The following is a 19314-nucleotide window of genomic DNA, read 5'->3' as shown; positions in this document are numbered from 1 at the left end:
GGATCCTCGGTCTGGGGTCTGGTACTGATGATTGATTTTCCTATAGAAAAAAATCATACGTCACCTGGGCTTTGGCCCTTCTTACCTATAGCCTTATTTTGCCGTTCATAAAGTCCATTAAAAAGTAATAGCCTCTATGACAATTTCCGGTGGAGGGTGGCGATAATTATTTGCAATGGTCCATTACGGGCTGTTTAATTTGTTTCACTTTGACACTTGTTTGATTTATACACTTCAGATGGAACCCTTTCCCCAGACCAAAAAAAAAACCAAACGTATTGTCTGACTACATAGACAACATGATTTTTGGATGGATGTGGTGACACTCAAGGAAAAATGTTAGTTGTTAATTTTTGGAAAAATATCTTTTAAAGGAAATTGAAAATATCGATCAATCGGAATTAATTTGGATCATAAAATTTCAATATTCCTGTACAACAATTTCTAACATTTTTCCTTGAGTGTAACTGTCATACCACCAAAAGTTCAAATGCATTTTGATGTCTGCAGTTTTGAAGTGTCATCATCATTCCTATCAGTCATCTGCAGCAGCATCAGCAAGTGAAAATGATTTTATTAGGTTAAAAATATTAAATTACCTCCAGGGTAAAAGCTTTCAATGGAGCAGCTGAGACACATCCATTAGATATGGACAAAATTACAAATGCTATGAAAATGTGGAAAACTACCATTAACAAATAAATTAAATCAGAGACATGAGAGACATGTAACATAAGTTCTGTAATAATAGGAAAATGGAAAAGTTATCACATGGGAAAAATTGTAACCCTTGAAAAAATGTTCTTTAAAAAATCCACATCTATTTTTTGCCTTTGAAAAAATATTCTTTAAAAAATTTAAAATTCAAGTCACGATTTTTTTCCACGAATGAAAAAAAATCTCTCCAAATTTGTAATAATTTCCCCGTTGAAGGGTGTATTGAACTATCATATTTCAATATGTGGGAAACTTTCCAACTTTTTTTGCTAACAAAACCCTAAACTATGCCATAAAAATCGATGACCTAAAATGCGGAATAAAAACACATTACAACAAACCCACAACCAACCATACCCGAAATAAATAGACTTTTTTCAAACTCGAAATAAATAAATGTTTATTGCCACAACAACAATGGCTTATTCGAATTTAATTCTATGCTGTTACCAACAATCAATTGAAGTCATAACTAATTTTTTTTGTCTCTTTTCAGGTCTTTAAAGGAAGCCAAAGTAAAGGCAAAAGTATTTCAAACTTTTGTTGTTTTGCGGAACGCAAACTCTGAAAACAAAAAAACAGTCAAGGTTGTTTAGAAAGAGATTCCAATAAAAATTGTCTACCAGGCAATCGGAGCAGACAAACAAATCCGCCAATAAAATGTCAACAGGGAATCATCATTTGGCCCATCCACAAATGGCGCCGCCACCACCCCCCAAACCCAATAAATCCGCCGCCCAACCCTATGCCAATGGAAATGGCACACTGGCGAATGGTAGTGCCACTATCAATGGCAGCGGCAGCAATGGCAACCATCTGCATGGTTCGAATTCAAGCATTCAGAAGCTAAACGGCCGTAGTCCTTGTCACACGCCGCCACGTACCGATCGAGAACACGTCGTAATGACACCCAAAGGAAAAACTGCCAACAGTACTGTGATTCTAATCGAAAGGAAATTGGTCGATGAGGTTAACGAACGTACCCATGTGGCGGGTGGTGATCATACGGGCATCATCATTAATAAGGATACGGTGGCGGGACAGAAATCCCAAGTAACACCAGCACAATTGTCGTTGGAATTCAGGGTGTTTTTGGTCAGTGCCAATACGGGCAAACATTCACAGGAGTCGAGAACATTGCGTTTTTGGTTCCGTGATTGGTTGAAAAATGATGAGGATCAAGCGCATATTGCCCAGGACTTTTTCAAGGAGCTGGTTAGTCCAAAAGATTTTCCAAGAGGTGAGTAGAGAGATAATTAAAAAGAAAAAATTAGTTTTGAGAGGATTGAAAAGTCCTCAGTGATTAAGGATTTTTTAGGGACACGCCTGTAAATAGGCTTTGAAAAATAGTGAAAAGAAATCCACGCCTGTAAATAGACTTTAAAATATTTTGGAACATCCACGCCTGTAAATAGGCTTTAAAATATTTCTGGAACATCCACGCCTGTAAATAGGCTTTAAAAATATTTTTAGAACATCCACGCCTGTAAATAGGCTTTAAAAATATTTTTAGAACATCCACTCCTGTAAATAGGCTTTATAAAAATTTTAGAACATCCACGCCTGTAAATAGGCTTTGAAAAATAGTGAAAAGAAATCCACGCCTGTAAATAGGCTTTAAAATATTTTTGGAACATCCACGCCTGTAAATAGGCTTTGAAAAATAGTGAAAAGAAATCCACGCCTGTAAATAGGCTTTAAAATATTTTTGGAACATCCACGCCTGTAAATAGGCTTTGAAAAATAGTGAAAAGAAATCCACGCCTGTAAATAGGCTTTAAAATATTTTTGGGACATCCACGCCTGTAAATAGGCTTTGAAAAATAGTGAAAAGAAATCCAAGCCTGTAAATAGGCTTTAAAAATAGGGTTTAAAAAATCCACGCCTGTAAATAGGGTTTAAAAAATCCAAGCCTGTAAATAGGGTTTAAAAAACCACGCCTGTAAATGGGGTTTAAAAAATCCAAACCTTTAAATAGGGTTTAAAAAACCACGCCTGTAAATGGGGTTTAAAAAATCCAAACCTTTAAATAGGGTTTAAAAAATCCAAGCCTGTAAATAGGGTTTAAAAAATCCACGCCTGTAAATAGGGTTTAAAAATCCAAGCCTGTAAATAGGGTTTAAAAAATCCAAGCCTGTAAATAGGGTTTAAAAAATCCACGCCTGTAAATAGGGTTTAAAAAATCCACGCCTGTAAATAGGGTTTAAAAAATCCAGGTCTGTAAATAGGATTTAACAAATCCACGCCTGTAAATAGGGTTTAAAAAATCCACGCCTGTAAATAGGGTTTAAAAAATCCAGGTCTATAAATAGGGTTTAAAAAATCCAGGTCTGTAAATAGGGTTTAAAAAATCCACACCTGTAAATAGGGTTTAAAAAATCTACGCCTGTAAATAGGCTTTAAAAAATCCACGCCTGTAAATAGGCTTTAAAAAATCCACGCCTATAAATAGGCTTTAAAAAATCCACGCCTGTAAATAGGCTTTAAAAAATCCACGCCTGTAAATAGGCTTTAAAAATCCACGCCTCTAAATAGGCTTTAAAAAATCCACGCCTGTAAATAGGCTTTGAACAAATTGAAAAAATATTTTCAAAAAATCTACGCCTGTAGGCTTTAAAAATTATTTTAAAAAAACCCATCCTTTAATATTAATATTTTTTAAATATTTATTTGAATATTTTTATTATTTTTTTTTTTTATTTCCAGACTATGTTGGCTTCATCAAGAAGATTATGAAATTATTGCAAAAGGGCTACGATGAAATCCAATCGCTAGAAATTGAATTGCGAATATTAGAAGAAACCGCAGAACCGCCATCCAGACCACGTAAGTATAAATATAAACAGCGACGATGATGATGGTGGAGGCATCATCAAATAAATTTGAAATATGAAGTCAACCACACACACTCAAGGTTACAACTGTGATGATTATGTGTATAACAAACCTCGAATCATGTTACAGTTTATAACCTAGATTCTTATAATTATATTACTATACTCCTAATCATTTTTCTTCTCCAAAAAAAAATATCCAACACCATTTCGAATTTTGATTTATGCCACAACAACAACAATGTAAACTGCATCCAAAATCTTCATACAACTTCTTCTTTCTATTCCTGAAAAAAACACAACTACAACAACAATGGATCACCATCGAAAATGATACCTTTCGACTCCTCCTTCATCTTCTCCTCTTTACTACTGCATTACTTTTTGGCCAACTATATCCAAAAAAAATTACAATTTTGAATTGCTTCCTATTCCTCAACATCGCTCATCTTATTTTGCACCAAAATTCTGGCATCGTGGCATGGTAACGATGATAATGATGATGATGTGATTGATGTGTGTTCGGTACTACAGCTCGTGACGGTTACATTATTTACTGCTATGGTGACTGCAATCGCAAATTCGAGGAGGCCTTACAGGCCCAACAGCAAACAGGTGATGGCGATGAAATAATGAAGGCAATATGGCTTGAAATCTACCATGAGCAACTAACAACAACCTCCACAACAACAACAGCAAATGCCATTGCAACAACGCGGAAATGATAATAACCTCCTCACCCTCCCTCAAACAAACAATCCGACAAACATTCAAAAACAATTGGAATTAAAATAAAAAACAAGAGCAACAGATAGACAGACAAGGCAACAGTCAGCTAGCAAAGCAGGCAGTCAACAGTCAGTCAGCCCGTCCATTCATCCATCTAACCAACCATTCTGTGCTCCTAACTAACCTAACCCGAGCTAACAATAAAAAAACCCATTCAAACCAAACCCAACAATTTTGAATGAATGAAAATTTAATCACCACCCCCTCAAATTTTGTAATGAAATTTTAAGGTGAAAATTTGGCAATACGAATTACCTCACAATGGGTGGGAAGGAAGCAAACGGCGTTCCACATAATTATAAGGTTCACATTTGAAAAAAAACTTGTTTTTGGTTTTTTGAGTTTAAGCACCAAAACAAGTTTTTTTTATAAAAAAGAATAAAAATAAAATAAGTTTGAATGTGTGTTGGTGTAACGTTATTTTGAAAACGCTTCTAGTACCCAAAAAGACCCCTGAGATAGCCCTTCAAAAAACCTCATTTTTATAGGCTTTCAAAAATCTTCTTTAAAAAATCTACGCCTTTGATAGGCCTTGAAAAAATCTTCTTTAAAAAATCTACGCCTTTGGTAACTGGTCCTTGAAAAAATCTTCTTTTAAAAATCCACGCCTTTGGTAACTGGTTCTTGAAAAAATCTTCTTTAAAAAATCCACGCCTTTGGTAACTGGTCCTTGAAAAAATCTTCATTAAAAAATCCACGCCTTTGGTAACTGGTCCTTGAAAAAATCTTCTTTAAAAAATCCACGCCTTTGGTAACTGGTCCTTGAAAAAATCTTCTTTAAAAAATCCACGCCTTTGGTAACTGGTCCTTGAAAAAATCTTCTTTAAAAAATCCACGCCTTTGGTAACTGGTCCTTGAAAAAATCTTCTTTAAAAAATCTACGCCTTTGATAGGCCTTGAAAAAATCTTCTTTAAAAAATCTACGCCTTTGGTAACTGGTCCTTGAAAAAATCTTCTTTTAAAAATCCACGCCTTTGGTAACTGGTTCTTGAAAAAATCTTCTTTAAAAAATCCACGCCTTTGGTAACTGGTCCTTGAAAAAATCTTCATTTAAAAATCCACGCCTTTGGTATAGTCCTTGAAAAAATCTTCTTTAAAAAATCCACGCCTTTGGTAACTGGTCCTTGAAAAAATCTTCTTTAAAAAATCCACGCCTTTGGTAACTGGTCCTTGAAAAAATCTTCTTTAAAAAATCCACGCCTTTGATAACTGGTCCTTGAAAAAATCTTCTTTAAAAAATCCACGCCTTTGGTAACTGGTCCTTGAAAAAATCTTCTTTAAAAAATCCACGCCTTTGGTAACTGGTCCTTGAAAAAATCTTCTTTAAAAAATCCACGCCTTTGGTAACTGGTCCTTGAAAAAATATTCTTTAAAAAATCCACGCCTTTGGTAACTGGTCCTTGAAAAAATCTTCTTTAAAAAATCCACGCCTTTGGTAACTGGTCCTTGAAAAAATCTTCTTTAAAAAATCCACGCCTTTGGTAACTAGTCCTTGAAAAAATCTTCTTTAAAAAATCCACGCCTTTGGTAACTGGTCCTTGAAAAAATCTTCTTTAAAAAATCCACGCCTTTGGTAACTGGTCCTTGAAAAAATCTTCTTTAAAAAATCCACGCCTTTGGTAACTGGTCCTTGAAAAAATCTTCTTTAAAAAATCCACGCCTTTGGTAACTGGTCCTTGAAATCCACGCCTTTGGTAACTGGTCCTTGAAAAAATCTTCTTTAAAAAATCCACGCCTTTGGTAACTGGTCCTTGAAAAAATCTTCTTTAAAAAATCCACGCCTTTGGTAACTGGTCCTTGAAAAAATCTTCTTTAAAAAATCCTCGCCTTTGGTAACTGGTCCTTGAAAAAATCTTCTTTAAAAAATCCACGCCTTTGGTAACTGGTCCTTGAAAATATCTTCTTTAAAAAATCCACGTCTTTGATAGGCCTTGAAAAAATCTTCTTTAAAAAATCCACGCCTTTAGTAGGCCTTGAAACAATCTTCTTTAAAAAATCCACGACTTTGATATGCCTTGAAAAAATCTTCTTTAAAAAATCCACGCCTTTGATTGGCTTTGAAAAAATCTTCTTTAAAAAATCCACGCCTTTGGTAACTGGTCCTTGAAAAATCTTCTTTAGAAAATCCACGCATTGGATAGGCCTTTGATAGGCTTCCAAAAATATTTTTAAAAATCCACGCCTTGGATAGGCCTTTGATAGGCTTCCAAAAATATTTTTTTAAAAATCCACGCCTTGGATAGGCCTTTGATAGGCTTCCAAAAATATTTTTTAAAAATCCACGCCTTGGATAGGCTTTTGATAGGCTTCCAAAAATATTTTTTTTTTTAAATCTTGGATAGGCTTTGATAGGCTTCCAAAATATTTTTTTTTTTTAAATCCACATCTATAGAGAAACATCTATATAGAAAATTTCCTCTAGAAAATTCCTGCATACCTTAAAATCCTCCTCTTCGACTGTCTGCTTAAAGTTTGTCTATCCAGTTGCTCTGCTGCCTGCCTTTCTCTCTATAATTCTCCAAACCATAAATTGTTGTGTCCTGCATGCCAACCAACCAGCCAACGTTACCGGATGGATGGGAAAGCTTTTTACGTGTTTCATAACCATTTATAACGGCTTTTAAGGAAATCATTACCCTCTCATAAGTGTACACACACAAATTTCATGATAATTGTGGCCCTCGAACGACAACACCAAGCATTTAACGCTAAGTGTTCTCTAGAAGAATTATCCTTCCACAGCAAATAACAATCTCTACCTTCCATATCCATCCATTAAAAACAAAATCATCGTTTTGGAATGACGCTCCTCCTCTGTCGAACTAACACATTAACATCTTTGGAGAATACGCTTACATTGTTGCGTCCTGTTTAAAAAAGATATAAGAAGGCAAAATCTGTGTTTTCTAAAATTTTGTTGAAATTTCGTTTTAAAGCTTTAAACTTGTTTAACCATGCCCCTTTTTTAATTAAAAATAACAACAATAAATGTTTGCATTAATTTTTCTAAATTTTATTCCATTTGATTTTTAATTATTTTTTTATTTTCTACTTCACAGTGTCCATGGATGAAAATCAATTCGAATCTCCACCGTTGACACCGGAAAAGGTGCTCGAACTAATTGAACAGGCCTATCCAAATCCCATTACCCCAGAGGATTTGGCCAAGTAAGTGAAGGTTGTTTAAAATTTTATTGACAAACTAATCGGATTTTTTTCATTTTTAGGGACTATGGCTGGGAAGAACAGGATGTCATATTGGTATTTATGTCGCTCCAGGAAAGAGGACTCATCAAATCAATGGAATATAATTCCTATACCAGAATTCATCATGAAGATAAGGAGATTAAGGTGAGCAGCTATTCAGGTTTAAAAAATCCACGCCTTAGGTTGATTTTGTCCCTAAAAAGTTCTATTTAAAAAATCCACGCCTTAGGTTGATTTTGTCCCTAAAAAGTTCTATTTAAAAAATCCACGCCTTAGGTTGATTTTGTCCCTGAAAAGTTCTATTAAAAAAATCCACGCCTTAGGTTGATTTTGTCCCTGAAAAGTTCTATTTAAAAAATCCACGCCTTAGGTTGATTTTGTCCCTGAAAAGTTCTATTTAAAAAATCCACGCCTTAGGTTGATTTTGTCCCTGAAAAGTTCTATTTAAAAAATCCACGCCTTAGGTTGATTTTGTCCCTGAAAAGTTCTATTTAAAAAATCCAAGCCTAAGGCTATGATAGTCTTTGAAAAATTCTATTTAAAAAATCTAAGCCTAAGGCTATGATAGTCTTTGAAAAATTCTACTTAAAAAATCCACGCCTAAGGCTGCTTTTGTCCTTTGAAAAATTCTATTTAAAAAATCCGCGCCTAAGGCTGCTTTTGTTCTTTGAAAAATTCTATTTAAAAAATCCGCGCCTAAGGCTGCTTTTGTCCTTTAAAAAATTCTATTTAAAAAATCCGCGCCTAAGGCTGCTTTTGTTCTTTGAAAAATTCTATTTAAAAAATCCACGCCTAAGGCTGCTTTTGTCCTTTAAAAAATTCTATTTAAAAAATCCGCGCCTAAGGCTGCTTTTGTCCTTTAAAAAATTCTATTTAAAAAATCCGCGCCTAAGGCTGCTTTTGTTCTTTGAAAAATTCTATTTAAAAAATCCACGCCTAAGGCTGCTTTTGTCCTTTAAAAAATTCTATTTAAAAAATCCACGCCTAAGGCTGCTTTTGTCCTTTGAAAAATTCTATTTAAAAAATCCACGCCTTAGACTGATTTTGCCCCTGAAAAATTCTATTTAAAAAATCCACGCCCTAGGCTGATTTTGTCCCTGAAAAATTCTATTTAAAAAATCCACGCCTAAGGCTGCTTTTGTCCTTTGAAAAATTCTATTTAAAAAATCCACGTCTTAGACTGATTTTGCCCCTGAAAAATTCTATTTAAAACATCCACGCCTTAGGCTGATTTTGTCCTTTAAAAAATTCTATTTAAAAAATCCGCGCCTAAGGCTGCTTTTGTTCTTTGAAAAATTCTATTTAAAAAATCCACGCCTAAGGCTGCTTTTGTCCTTTAAAAAATTCTATTTAAAAAATCCACGCCTAAGGCTGCTTTTGTCCTTTGAAAAATTCTATTTAAAAAATCCACGCCTTAGACTGATTTTGCCCCTGAAAAATTCTATTTAAAAAATCCACGCCTAAGGTGAGAATAGTCCCTGAAAAATTCTATTTAAAAAATCCACGCCTAAGGTGAGAATAGTCCCTGAAAAATTCTATTTAAAAAATCCACGCCTAAGGTGTTGATAGTCCTTTGAAAAATTCTATTTAAAAAATCCACGTCTTAGACTGATTTTGCCCCTGAAAAATTCTATTTAAAACATCCACGCCTTAGGCTGATTTTGTCCCTTAAAAATTCTATTTAAAAAATCCACGCCTAAGGCAGCTTTTGTCCTTTGAAAAATTCTATTTAAAAAATCCACGCCTAAGGCTGCTTTTGTCCTTTGAAAAATTCTATTTAAAAAATCCACGCCTAAGGAAGCTTTTGTCCTTTGAAAAATTCTATTTAAAAAATCCACGCCTAAGGCTGCTTTTGTCCTTTGAAAAATTCTATTTAAAAAATCCACGCCTAAGGCTGCTTTTGTCCCTGAAAAATTCTACTTAAAAAATCCACGCCTAAGGCAGCTTTTGTCCTTTGGAAGCTTTTGTCCTTTGAAAAATTCTATTTAAAAAATCCACGCCTAAGGCTGCTTTTGTCCTTTGAAAAAATCTATTTAAAAAATCCACGCCTAAGGCTGCTTTTGTCCTTTGAAAAATTCTATTTAAAAAATCCACGCCTAAGGCTGCTTTTGTCCCTGAAAAATTCTATTTAAAAAATCCACGCCTTAGGCTGAGTTTGTCCCTGAAAAATTATATTTAAAAAATCCACGTCTTAGGCTTATTTTGTCCCTGAAAAATTCTATTTAAGAAATCCAAGCCTTAGGCTATGATAGTCCTTGAAAAATTCTATTTAAGAAATCCAAGCCTTAGGCTATGATAGTCCTTGAAAATTCCAATTTAAAAAATCCACGCCTAAGGCTGGTAGAGTCTTTAAAAAGTCGAATTTAAAAAGTCCACGCCTAAGGCTGGTAGAGTCCTTAAAAATTCCAATTTAAAAAATCCACGCCTTAGGCTATGATCCAGGCCTTAGGCTATGATAGTCCTTGAAAAATTCTTTTTAAAATGATTCTTCTGAATGCATGTCCTATTCATGAAAATATGAAAAAGTGTTGCATACTTTTAGGCTATTGTGGAAATTTATGAAAGGTCATGTTGGTATTGGTATTTCCTTTGAAATTTTGAATTTAATATTTAATTTTCTTTTCCATTTTCAGGTGGTCAAGCAAATGCCCACAATTGCCTCCAACAAACAGCCGACCATTGCCATTATTACGGCCCAGTATTGTGAAAAATTGGCTGTCGATGCCATGTTGGAGAATAAGGAGACCTTTGTACGTTACACCACTGTTGGTAAGTTAAGAGACATTTTGTATATACATTTTTGAACAATTACAGAACAAAAGAATAGGACTCTTTTGAAGGACCATTATAAATATAATACAAAACCCTGCAGCTACTCAACAGAAGTTTAACCAATTAATTCATTTGTTTTTCTTTTATTCTCTCGATATATATATAAACAAACCCTTGTCTGTACACCAACAACAAACACCTACTGCCACTACAAAACATTATCCCCCCTCTTGGCCCTTCTAATCCATTAAACATAACCTCCAAATCGAAACAGACACTCTTACTAAAGATTCTTTAAAAAAGAAAAAGAGAAAACGTATTGGTAAGAACGCTGATGCTCGCTCGTAAGAAATACGATAAAGGCTAGCATAAATAATAGCATATTATTATCCTGTCAATATTGTCCTTGTAAACCCCCACAATCACCGAAAAAAATTAGAGACATTTTTGTTGTCAAGCTTTTTATGTTGTAGATGTGTACTGGCCCCCATTTTTATATATTTTTGGTATTTGGGAATATTTTTTGTTGTAAAAAAAGTGAAAAAAATTATTGTTGTTGTGTCCTGTCTCCACTACATTTAATGTTCAAGTTCATATGATTCGCCCCCACCCCCTTTCAACTTACACACACACCTCCACCCTCAAGGCGATCCGTCTTTTTTTGTCAAACTACATTTTATTCATATTTTTGTTGTTGTAATTTTTAAGCACCATTTGGGATATAACTATACACCATTATCATTGTCCATAGAATCACCTGTCTCACCAACCACCTGAAAATTTTTATTTTTTTGGTGAATTAATTTTGAATTTATTTTTTACATTTTTTTAATTTTTAAATTGAATTTTATTTTTGTTATCTAGGCGAATCGAATGTCTATACTTTGGGTAATATTGGTGCTCATCGCATTGTCAGCACAAAACTACCATCGGTGGGTAGTACCCGTGAGGCCATGACGGCAACTGGCAATACTACCACCCGTTTGCTGGGAACATTCCAAAAGGTTGATTATGTCTTTATTGTGGGCGTGGCTGGTGGTGTACCCCATTACACGGATTACAAGAAGCATGTACGTCTCGGAGATGTGGTCATTTCATATGTGGATAAACAAAGGGCTTTGGCCAATGGGTAAGTAAAAAATCTGCATATAAAATTATGTGGAATTGGATTTTTTTAAGGACTATCATAGCCTTAGGCATGGATTTTTTAAATATAATTTTTTAAGGACTATCATAGCCTTAGGCGTGGATTTTTTAAATAGAATTTTTCAAGGACTATCATAGCCTTAGGCGTGGATTTTTTAAATAGAGTTGTTCATAGACTATCATAGTCTTAGGCGTGGATTTTTTAAATAGAATTTTTCAAGGACTATCATAGCCTTAGGCGTGGATTTTTTAAATAGAGTTGTTCATAGACTATCATAGTCTTAGGCGTGGATTTTTTAAATAGAATTTTTCAAGGACTATCATAGCCTTAGGCGTAGAATTTTTAAATAGAAATTTTCAATGCCTATCATAGCTTTAGGCGTGGATTTTTTAAATAGAAATTTTCAAGGACTATCATAGCCTTAGGCGTAGAATTTTTAAATAGAAATTTTCAATGCCTATCATAGCCTTAGGCGTAGATTTTTTAAATAGCAATTTTTAAGGACTCTACCAGCCTTAGGCATGGATTTTTTTAAATAAGGACTCTACCAGCCTTAGGCATGGATTTTTTTAAATAAGGACTCTACCAGCCTTAGGAGTGGATTTTTTAAATAACAATTTTTAAGGACTCTTCCACCCTTAGGCGTGGATTTTTTAAATAGCAATTTTTAAGGACTCTACCAGCCTTAGGCGTGGATTTTTTAAATAGCAATTTTTAAGGACTCTACCAGCCTTAGGCGTGGATTCTTTTAAATAGCAATTTTTAAGGACTCTACCAGCCTTAGACCTGGATTTTTTAAATAGTTTTTGCTTTAATTCTAAATGCTTCCTCTTCTTCTTTTTTTAATTTTTCCAGCTCCGAAAAACCCTATGTCTATGTCTACAAAAGCGGTGAAGATGTCAAAACTTATTTCCCCGTAAATGATTGCCTCCAACAAATAGCGGAAAATCTTCAAGCCAACATGGAAGTGAAACGCCCCTGGGAAACCTATATGAGTGAAGGTTTTGAATTGTTGCAACAAAAAACTGAAAGTGATTTCAATCGACCTGCCGCCAATTCCGATAAACTATTTATGAATATTGGTAACAATGAGGTGATTGAGGTATCACATCCCATTGGCACCGATAACGTAGATGGTATACCCAAATCCCGCCTGCATTTGGGACCAATTGGTTCGGGTCGTGATTTGGTGCGTAACGATGATCTACGCATACAATTTGCCAAGAAATATGGTCTGCTGGCCACGGACTTGGAAATGAGTTCGGTGTTGGATAGTATTATTGGAAATTGCCGGGAAAGTTTTATTTTGGTTAAGGGTAAGTTGGGGAAGGGAAATTTATTTTGAAATGGAAAAATAATGTTTTGTTTTTGATTTTAGGTATTTCCGACTATAAGGATGGCACCACAACCCGCAAATGGCAAAATTATGCCTCCTTGGCTGCAGCCTCTGTTGTCAAATCAATAATCTGTGGCATGGATGCCCCAACCAATGTTTAAGAATTTCGAGGGTTTCCTTCCCTCTCTCTCCAAAGTTAAGCGGTGTTTTCAAGCATTTTCTTCTATTAAGGATATATGTTATGCTATAATTAAAATTCAAAAACTAATAATCAAATTTTAGAATTAAGTAAGAGAAAAATTTTGTCAGTCATCAGTGTTTTTTTTTATGTTTCAATTTTCACTTTTAATTGGAAGGCAGTCATACGAAGTTTCATGCTGAAGGAAGGGAGTTTGATGAACTTCGTAGCAAATTTTGAAAATGAATTGAAAGAAGTCTATGTACATGGCAAAGAGGAGAGGTGGATGACAAAAGATTTATTAGGCAAACTTTCTCCCTAATTCAAATTCCTAACCCCCAATTAATTCAATTTCTAATTGACATGAAACTTAATGTGGCTGACTTCCAACATATGGAACATTACCTAAGAATTTTTTATATATTATGCTACCAATTGCATTTCCATTTTTTGTATTTGTTGTACTAGGCCAATGATTAATCTGAATTATGTGATCTATCACCATAAATCCGATTGTAAGGACCCTTTAGGTCTTCATTGGCTTTTTACGCTCTTTTTTGAAATACTAATACTTATTTTTTTAATATTATTTTTGTTGTTAAGTTTTTTTCTTTAATTTGTTATTTTTTTAGTTTTTCTTTTTTTTTTTTACAAGAAAACCATTTCCCCCCAAAAAAATCGAGATACATCTTTGTGTGCGTGTATTTGATATCAACCAATGAATCAATCAAATTTTTTTATTATATAGTATATAAAATAAATACAAACAACAAACAATCAAATCAAATATTTATGTAAATAGTTTAATAAATTTTATACCATAATATATATATATATATATGCTTATTATATATAACATTAAAAAATACATATATAAATTAAATTATTTTATATTGATTACTATTGCGATATATATATGAAATAAAACAATTTATATTAGTAATGAAATGACTTTGTAATTATTTTTTAAATGGTCTATATATGTATGTATTTAATGTAGTATTCAATTATATTAATACTAAACTGTTGATCGAAAATGTAATCAGTGTCAAGGATACATTGCTTATTTGCTGCAATATGGGCATAAATCAACAAAATTGATTTTGCATAAAATGCACTTTAAGTTTTTCAATTTACTCACACCTTACAAGGAACAGATGAACTTCTTCTCAAGCAGATTATTGAAGATATATTCATCTGAAAAACAATTCTACATCATTAATTGAAAAAATAAATTTTTTGATTTATGCCGGTCTTGAAGTAAAAGAGCGATATGATCCACAAATTTAACTAATGAGAAACTCATAACGGTCGAGATTCATCTGAAATTATTAATCTCTATTTTTGAACAAGGAAATATATTCGAGAATAGTTCTCTTAAAATCCCATTGAAATTTTAAAACAATTATATCCGAGATTATTAAATATATGCGCAATATCTGGAGCGTGAATTTACCAACAATCCATGCAGTAGAGTAAGTTAAATTTATTGGAATTTTTTTTATATTATTTTATATTAATTATTTTATATTTACATGAAATGAGAACATCCTCATGTTTTGTCTTCTTCTATTTGAAAACAATAATCGCACGGCATTACCATTAACGTGTGCTATAAATAACAGAATAATTATAGCAGGAGTTTGTAAGTAAATCACTTTTTGTAGCATACTTTTAGGCATTTCCAAATAATTGCTAGATTTGTCCATAGTCGCTCTCATCGTTCACTAAGCCTGAAAAATGGTTGGGGTAGTACCGTTACCGGCGCATATTTTACTTCACAGTAGTGAAGCCCCTCGAGGTATTACTCTTCCCCATCATCAGACACACATACTGGAAGGGGACTAACCATTATTTCATGAACGAGCTAGCCCATTACATGGACTACTCCAATAGTTTAAAACAGTATATCACTTCATCACATTATAAACGACAGTACATGAACTACACCAAAAAATCTATATACCCTCATTAGTTATAATGCTGAGGGTATAAACATTTAATTATTAGTCATTGTTTTTGTCATTTTCGGTCATTTCAAGGTCCTAGCCATTTTTTAAATATAAGTTTCTGTTATTAGTTCCCTAAGTCGTAGGAATATTCTCTGAGTAAATAACTTATTGTTGAACATTTTGTTAATATGGGTCCATGTTTGGCACGTAAAGGTTTCGCATCAATTTGGAATTCTTGTGCATAGTCCATATAAAATTCCATCCCATTTAATCATTTTCATGGAGGTGTTCCAATTTTTCAACCTTAAATTTCATTAATCATCATTTTATAAGTGGATACAAAACCCTCCGGGGCCCACATTTTCGAAAATATAGTCATCGAAATTATAGTCATCACATATTATTCATCGGAATTGGATGTAAATTTTTTTTCATTTTGGATTCGTATTGATTAACAATTCGCCCTCCCAAAAAATTATTAATATTGAACCAAAATTCGGAAACACATCGCCCTATTAAAAATTAACAGTTTTGATCCCCTTTTAAGGGTAGCCCCCATTGAACCTCCCAAATCTCGATGTCTTGAAAAATTTGGCCACGTTTTTTTTTCAACCAAATTGGCAGTAATTATTTATTTTGGATTCACATGGTCGGTCAAATCTTCCTACCGAAAATTATCCATATCGGTTCATGTTTTGTATAGCCCTAGCAAGTTCTTCCAATCGAGTTGGCTCTAATATGAAATTTTGATTTCTCATTGGCTGACAAATCTCCCAACCAAAAATTATAAATATCGGTCGATCTTTGAATGTAGCCTCCATATAAAGGTCCTGACGCTTATAAGTATTTTGATTGCCCCAGTTATATTTTTCAACCGAAGTGACTAAATTTTAGCATTACGAAGTGTTTGCGATTTTGGCATCCCAGGCCTTGGTGTGTAAAGAACTTTTTCAGAGAACATTTTCAATTTAAATCTAAGTGTATGTGATTATGGTAGTAATTTTCTACCTCATATAAATGTTCCGATCGATTTTCTAAAAAAAATCGACCGGACCGAATTTAACGACGTTCAAAAGCTCTAGCTCTTTCTATATTTTTAAAGATTGCCTAATTGTATCCCCTTTGGTACAATATAGGGAGTATTCTGTTCCCTTTAGTTTGAATTTCTAAAAAATAAGTCTAAATAAAAAGTCGGTCGAACTTAACGATGATTTGACATGTTTTTTTATTAAAACAACAAACTGGAATTGAGTCCCTGCCTATTTTGGAACCTAACAACTATATCAAATCATAAAATATAACATTTCGCTGTTCATAACCAAAAAATAGTCGAAATCGTTTATGACATATCGGTTATAACGTCTGTATCCAAAGTCCCGAGACAAGCCATTCATTTGATATTGTTTATAACGACATATCGCTTATAATGACCAGTTTCGCCGGTCCCTTGACCGTAGTTGTAAGCGATTTTGACTGTAGTTAAAAATCAATATTTTTTTTTAATAATCAATTTGCATTAGAATTTAAATATAAAAACACATTTTTTCTCTGGGTGTTTACAATTCCCCTTTGCAAGAGAAATCCCCACTAAGAGAAATCCAACCAAAAATGCCGGTTCCCAGAAAAAATGAGACCGGCTTTTTTTATCAATTGCCCACAACAGAATCATAAAAAGGTTGCTGATATTGAAATCAATTAAAAATTCTGATAAAAAATTAAAACATTTCCCGTACAAACAAAATCAAAACATATCAGTCTGGCTTCTCAGTGGATTGTCTGTCTCGGAGGCGATAAAAAAGAACAACAATTCTGTTCAATTAAAAAAATCATGTCTCATTTCGTGTTTGTTATTCTCGTTTGGGGGAATTTCTCAAACACTAACTCTCTCCCTTAATCTCTTTCCAATCAATCGAACCAAAAAACAACAACAAAACCATGTCCATGATACACACAAACCCCCATTAACGAGCCCCCTTTGCATGCTTTGCTTTGCCACACTCAGTCGGTTGTTTTGTTCTTGCTGTTGAGCATTGTTTTGTGCAAATGTTAAACTCACCGGCAATGCCTCGGTTGACAAGGTCGGCTGGGATGAAGAGCAAGCAGCAACAGGCAGGCAGCCAGGCAAACCATTTGGATGCGTATTGGTGAGCACAAGTGTGCGTGTGAGCAGAGATGGAGCAACCAATATAAGATGACAATTCCAAAGAGTGAATTAGTCGTTTAGCAGCGGCCAATTCAGAAGGTTGTTCTGTTTCGTTCACGGTTTAACCAAGGAATATTCCAAAAGCCACGTGGGTTTTACAAAAATCAAATTCAAACTGGCAATTTAAAGTGTGTTTTTTGAAATACGAATTGTTTTTTAGTTATTTTTTTTAAATAACAACGTAAAAGAAATGTGAGTTCTAACATACATATTTGTTTAATATTGAAGTGATTTTTTTGCGATAAAAAGATTTACAATTTATTAAGGATATCAAATTACTCAAGTGTTGGATTGTATTACAAACCTGCATACACACAGACACATGTGTGGGGATGTCTCCTTTTTTTGATTTATTTTATTTTAGTTTTTTTTTTTGCTGCAGACATGATTATGTTTGCCCAGTGTGTCGTTACAACTAAAATGCCATCAAAAAGTGTTTTATTTTTGATTTTGTAAGTGCATTTTTAGTTTGTGAAAGAACTTCTATCTGATTTTCATGATTAATTTGGATTGAGTTTGTCTGCCTGTCGTTTGTTGCTTGTCGTCGATTACTTTCTTCGTCGTGGTCGTTGTCGTCGTCCAGACATTTGTAAGAACGTATCAACAACAACAACAAGAATCATTGCTGTCTGTTATGTTAATTAAAAGCTCCAGGCCTATGTCTGATTTGTTTTTTATTTTGTGTCGAACCGGTTCTCCTACAGCGGTTATCCCGCGGCCCAGTATAGTATTCATGCTGTTGCTGCTGGCTTACAGCTGTGATTGTGCCTTAACGTGTTGGGAGTTTTTTTTTTAAACGTAGAAAAATAAAAACAAAACGAGACGACATGGATAGTGTGTCTAAAAAATAAAAACAAAGGAATATAAATAAATACAGTGGCTCCATTTAACCCTTGCGTCAATATATAATGTTGATTTTTTCTGTCCGACAAAAATTAACCAAATTGTGTGAGAGTTAAAATTTTAAATTATGACCCGATCGTGGATAATTTTGAATTTTTGTTTATAAGTAGAAATCGAGCTCCAGATTACAATGATGTTATTCCATTTCTTGCGGAAGTCCATAACTCCTTAGATAATAAGTTGTAGAATTTTGTAAAAAGTTGTAGATTTTTTACGCTTTTTAAATCATAATTGAAGCAAATTGACAATTAGGTAAAATGTTGCTTTTTTTGCCAATAGTCGGCACGAGTTTCCAATAGCCGGCATGTCGTATTGTAATTGAAGAAAAATGGTATAGTTAACTGATTTTTTTTTATTATTTTCTTAAATAAATGGTTATTAAAATACTTTTCTTTCTTTGTTGAGCCAAAAAAGTAAAACTAATTGATTTATTTTATGAAAATATTACAATTATAAATTTTGCTGCCGGCTTTAGGAAACAGTTATTCAATACTCGGCATGTCTTATACACTTACATTATAAGTTAAAAATGTTTGTGAATAAAACCATGCCTAATATTGTGTAAACCCACTCAAAATTGATTTTTTTATAAATGAATCAGCTTTTAGAATATTTATTTAACATTTATCCCAATATTGAGCCAAAATGATTGAAAATGTGTTTATTTATCAACCATATGCAGACTATAGGAAAATTGTATTTTTTTGTTCCTAAGGGTGATATCCATAAAATTATGGAAGGGTGGCATTCCTTACAATTATGAAGAAAATCCGGGTGAAAAATATATAATTTTAATAAAGTTACGGGTCTTTTAAAATCGGCATTCTCACTAATTTATTCTTAAGAAACATGCACTGTCGCTAGTGGTGAAAGAACTTAAACGGTTTAATAGATTAACTTAGATTTATGAAATTTTACACAGAGATAGTTGGCAATATTATTGAATTTAATACAGTTTCATATTTAGTGAAAGGATCGGCATCAGTTGTATTGAACTTCAAATAACTAAAAATATTTGAAGTTCAATACAACTGATGCCGAGTACTGGTGAATTGAATTGCGTGAATTTTTAAAAATAATGTTAAATGGTTTGGAATTTAAAAAAAATATATATTTTTAATCTTATTAAAAAAATAGTATTTAAAAAAAAATTGAGGTATTATAAATATGGTTTTTCTATGTTACAAAAATGTGCATGCATATTAAAAGCGTATATTTTTCAAAATTTAGAGTCGTATTAAAATGCGTTGATTTTTTAATAATTTTTGAGTCATAG

At 33.4% G+C, this 19314-nt stretch overlaps 1 protein-coding gene across 1 annotated transcript; it reads left to right on the top strand.

Annotated features, from left to right (window-relative positions):
* Nucleotides 1-1377: 1377 nt before the first annotated feature.
* On the top strand, nt 1378-12978 carry LOC133330964 (uncharacterized). Its single transcript, XM_061539365.1, has 10 exons — nt 1378-1957; nt 3424-3543; nt 4086-4166; nt 7400-7508; nt 7568-7691; nt 10181-10316; nt 10594-10641; nt 11184-11448; nt 12322-12782; nt 12845-12978. The coding sequence occupies exons 1-10, from the start codon at nt 1378-1380 to the stop codon at nt 12961-12963; spliced, it is 2043 nt and encodes a 680-aa protein (XP_061395349.1). The 3' UTR covers nt 12964-12978.
* The last annotated feature ends 6336 nt before the right edge of the window (nt 12979-19314 follow it).

This window comes from Musca vetustissima, unplaced genomic scaffold (genome assembly GCF_032173495.1).
Source record: "Musca vetustissima isolate MV318-11 ecotype Yass unplaced genomic scaffold, APGP_CSIRO_Mvet_v1 utg17853, whole genome shotgun sequence".
NCBI lineage: Eukaryota > Metazoa > Arthropoda > Insecta > Diptera > Muscidae > Musca > Musca vetustissima.
Note: the sequence above shows the minus strand (reverse complement) of the source record. Positions and strands in the feature narration are given on the sequence as shown.

Excerpts from the sequence above, each read along its gene's own strand:
- LOC133330964 (XM_061539365.1), top strand. The coding sequence starts at position 1,378 with ATGTCAACAGGGAATCATCATTTGGCCCATCCACAAATGGCGCCGCCA. Across the intron at positions 10,317-10,593 it reads TGTACGTTACACCACTGTTG|ACACTCTTACTAAAGATTCT; the intron begins GTAAGTTAAGAG and ends AAATCGAAACAG. Across the intron at positions 12,783-12,844 it reads AAGTTTTATTTTGGTTAAGG|GTATTTCCGACTATAAGGAT; the intron begins GTAAGTTGGGGA and ends TTTTGATTTTAG.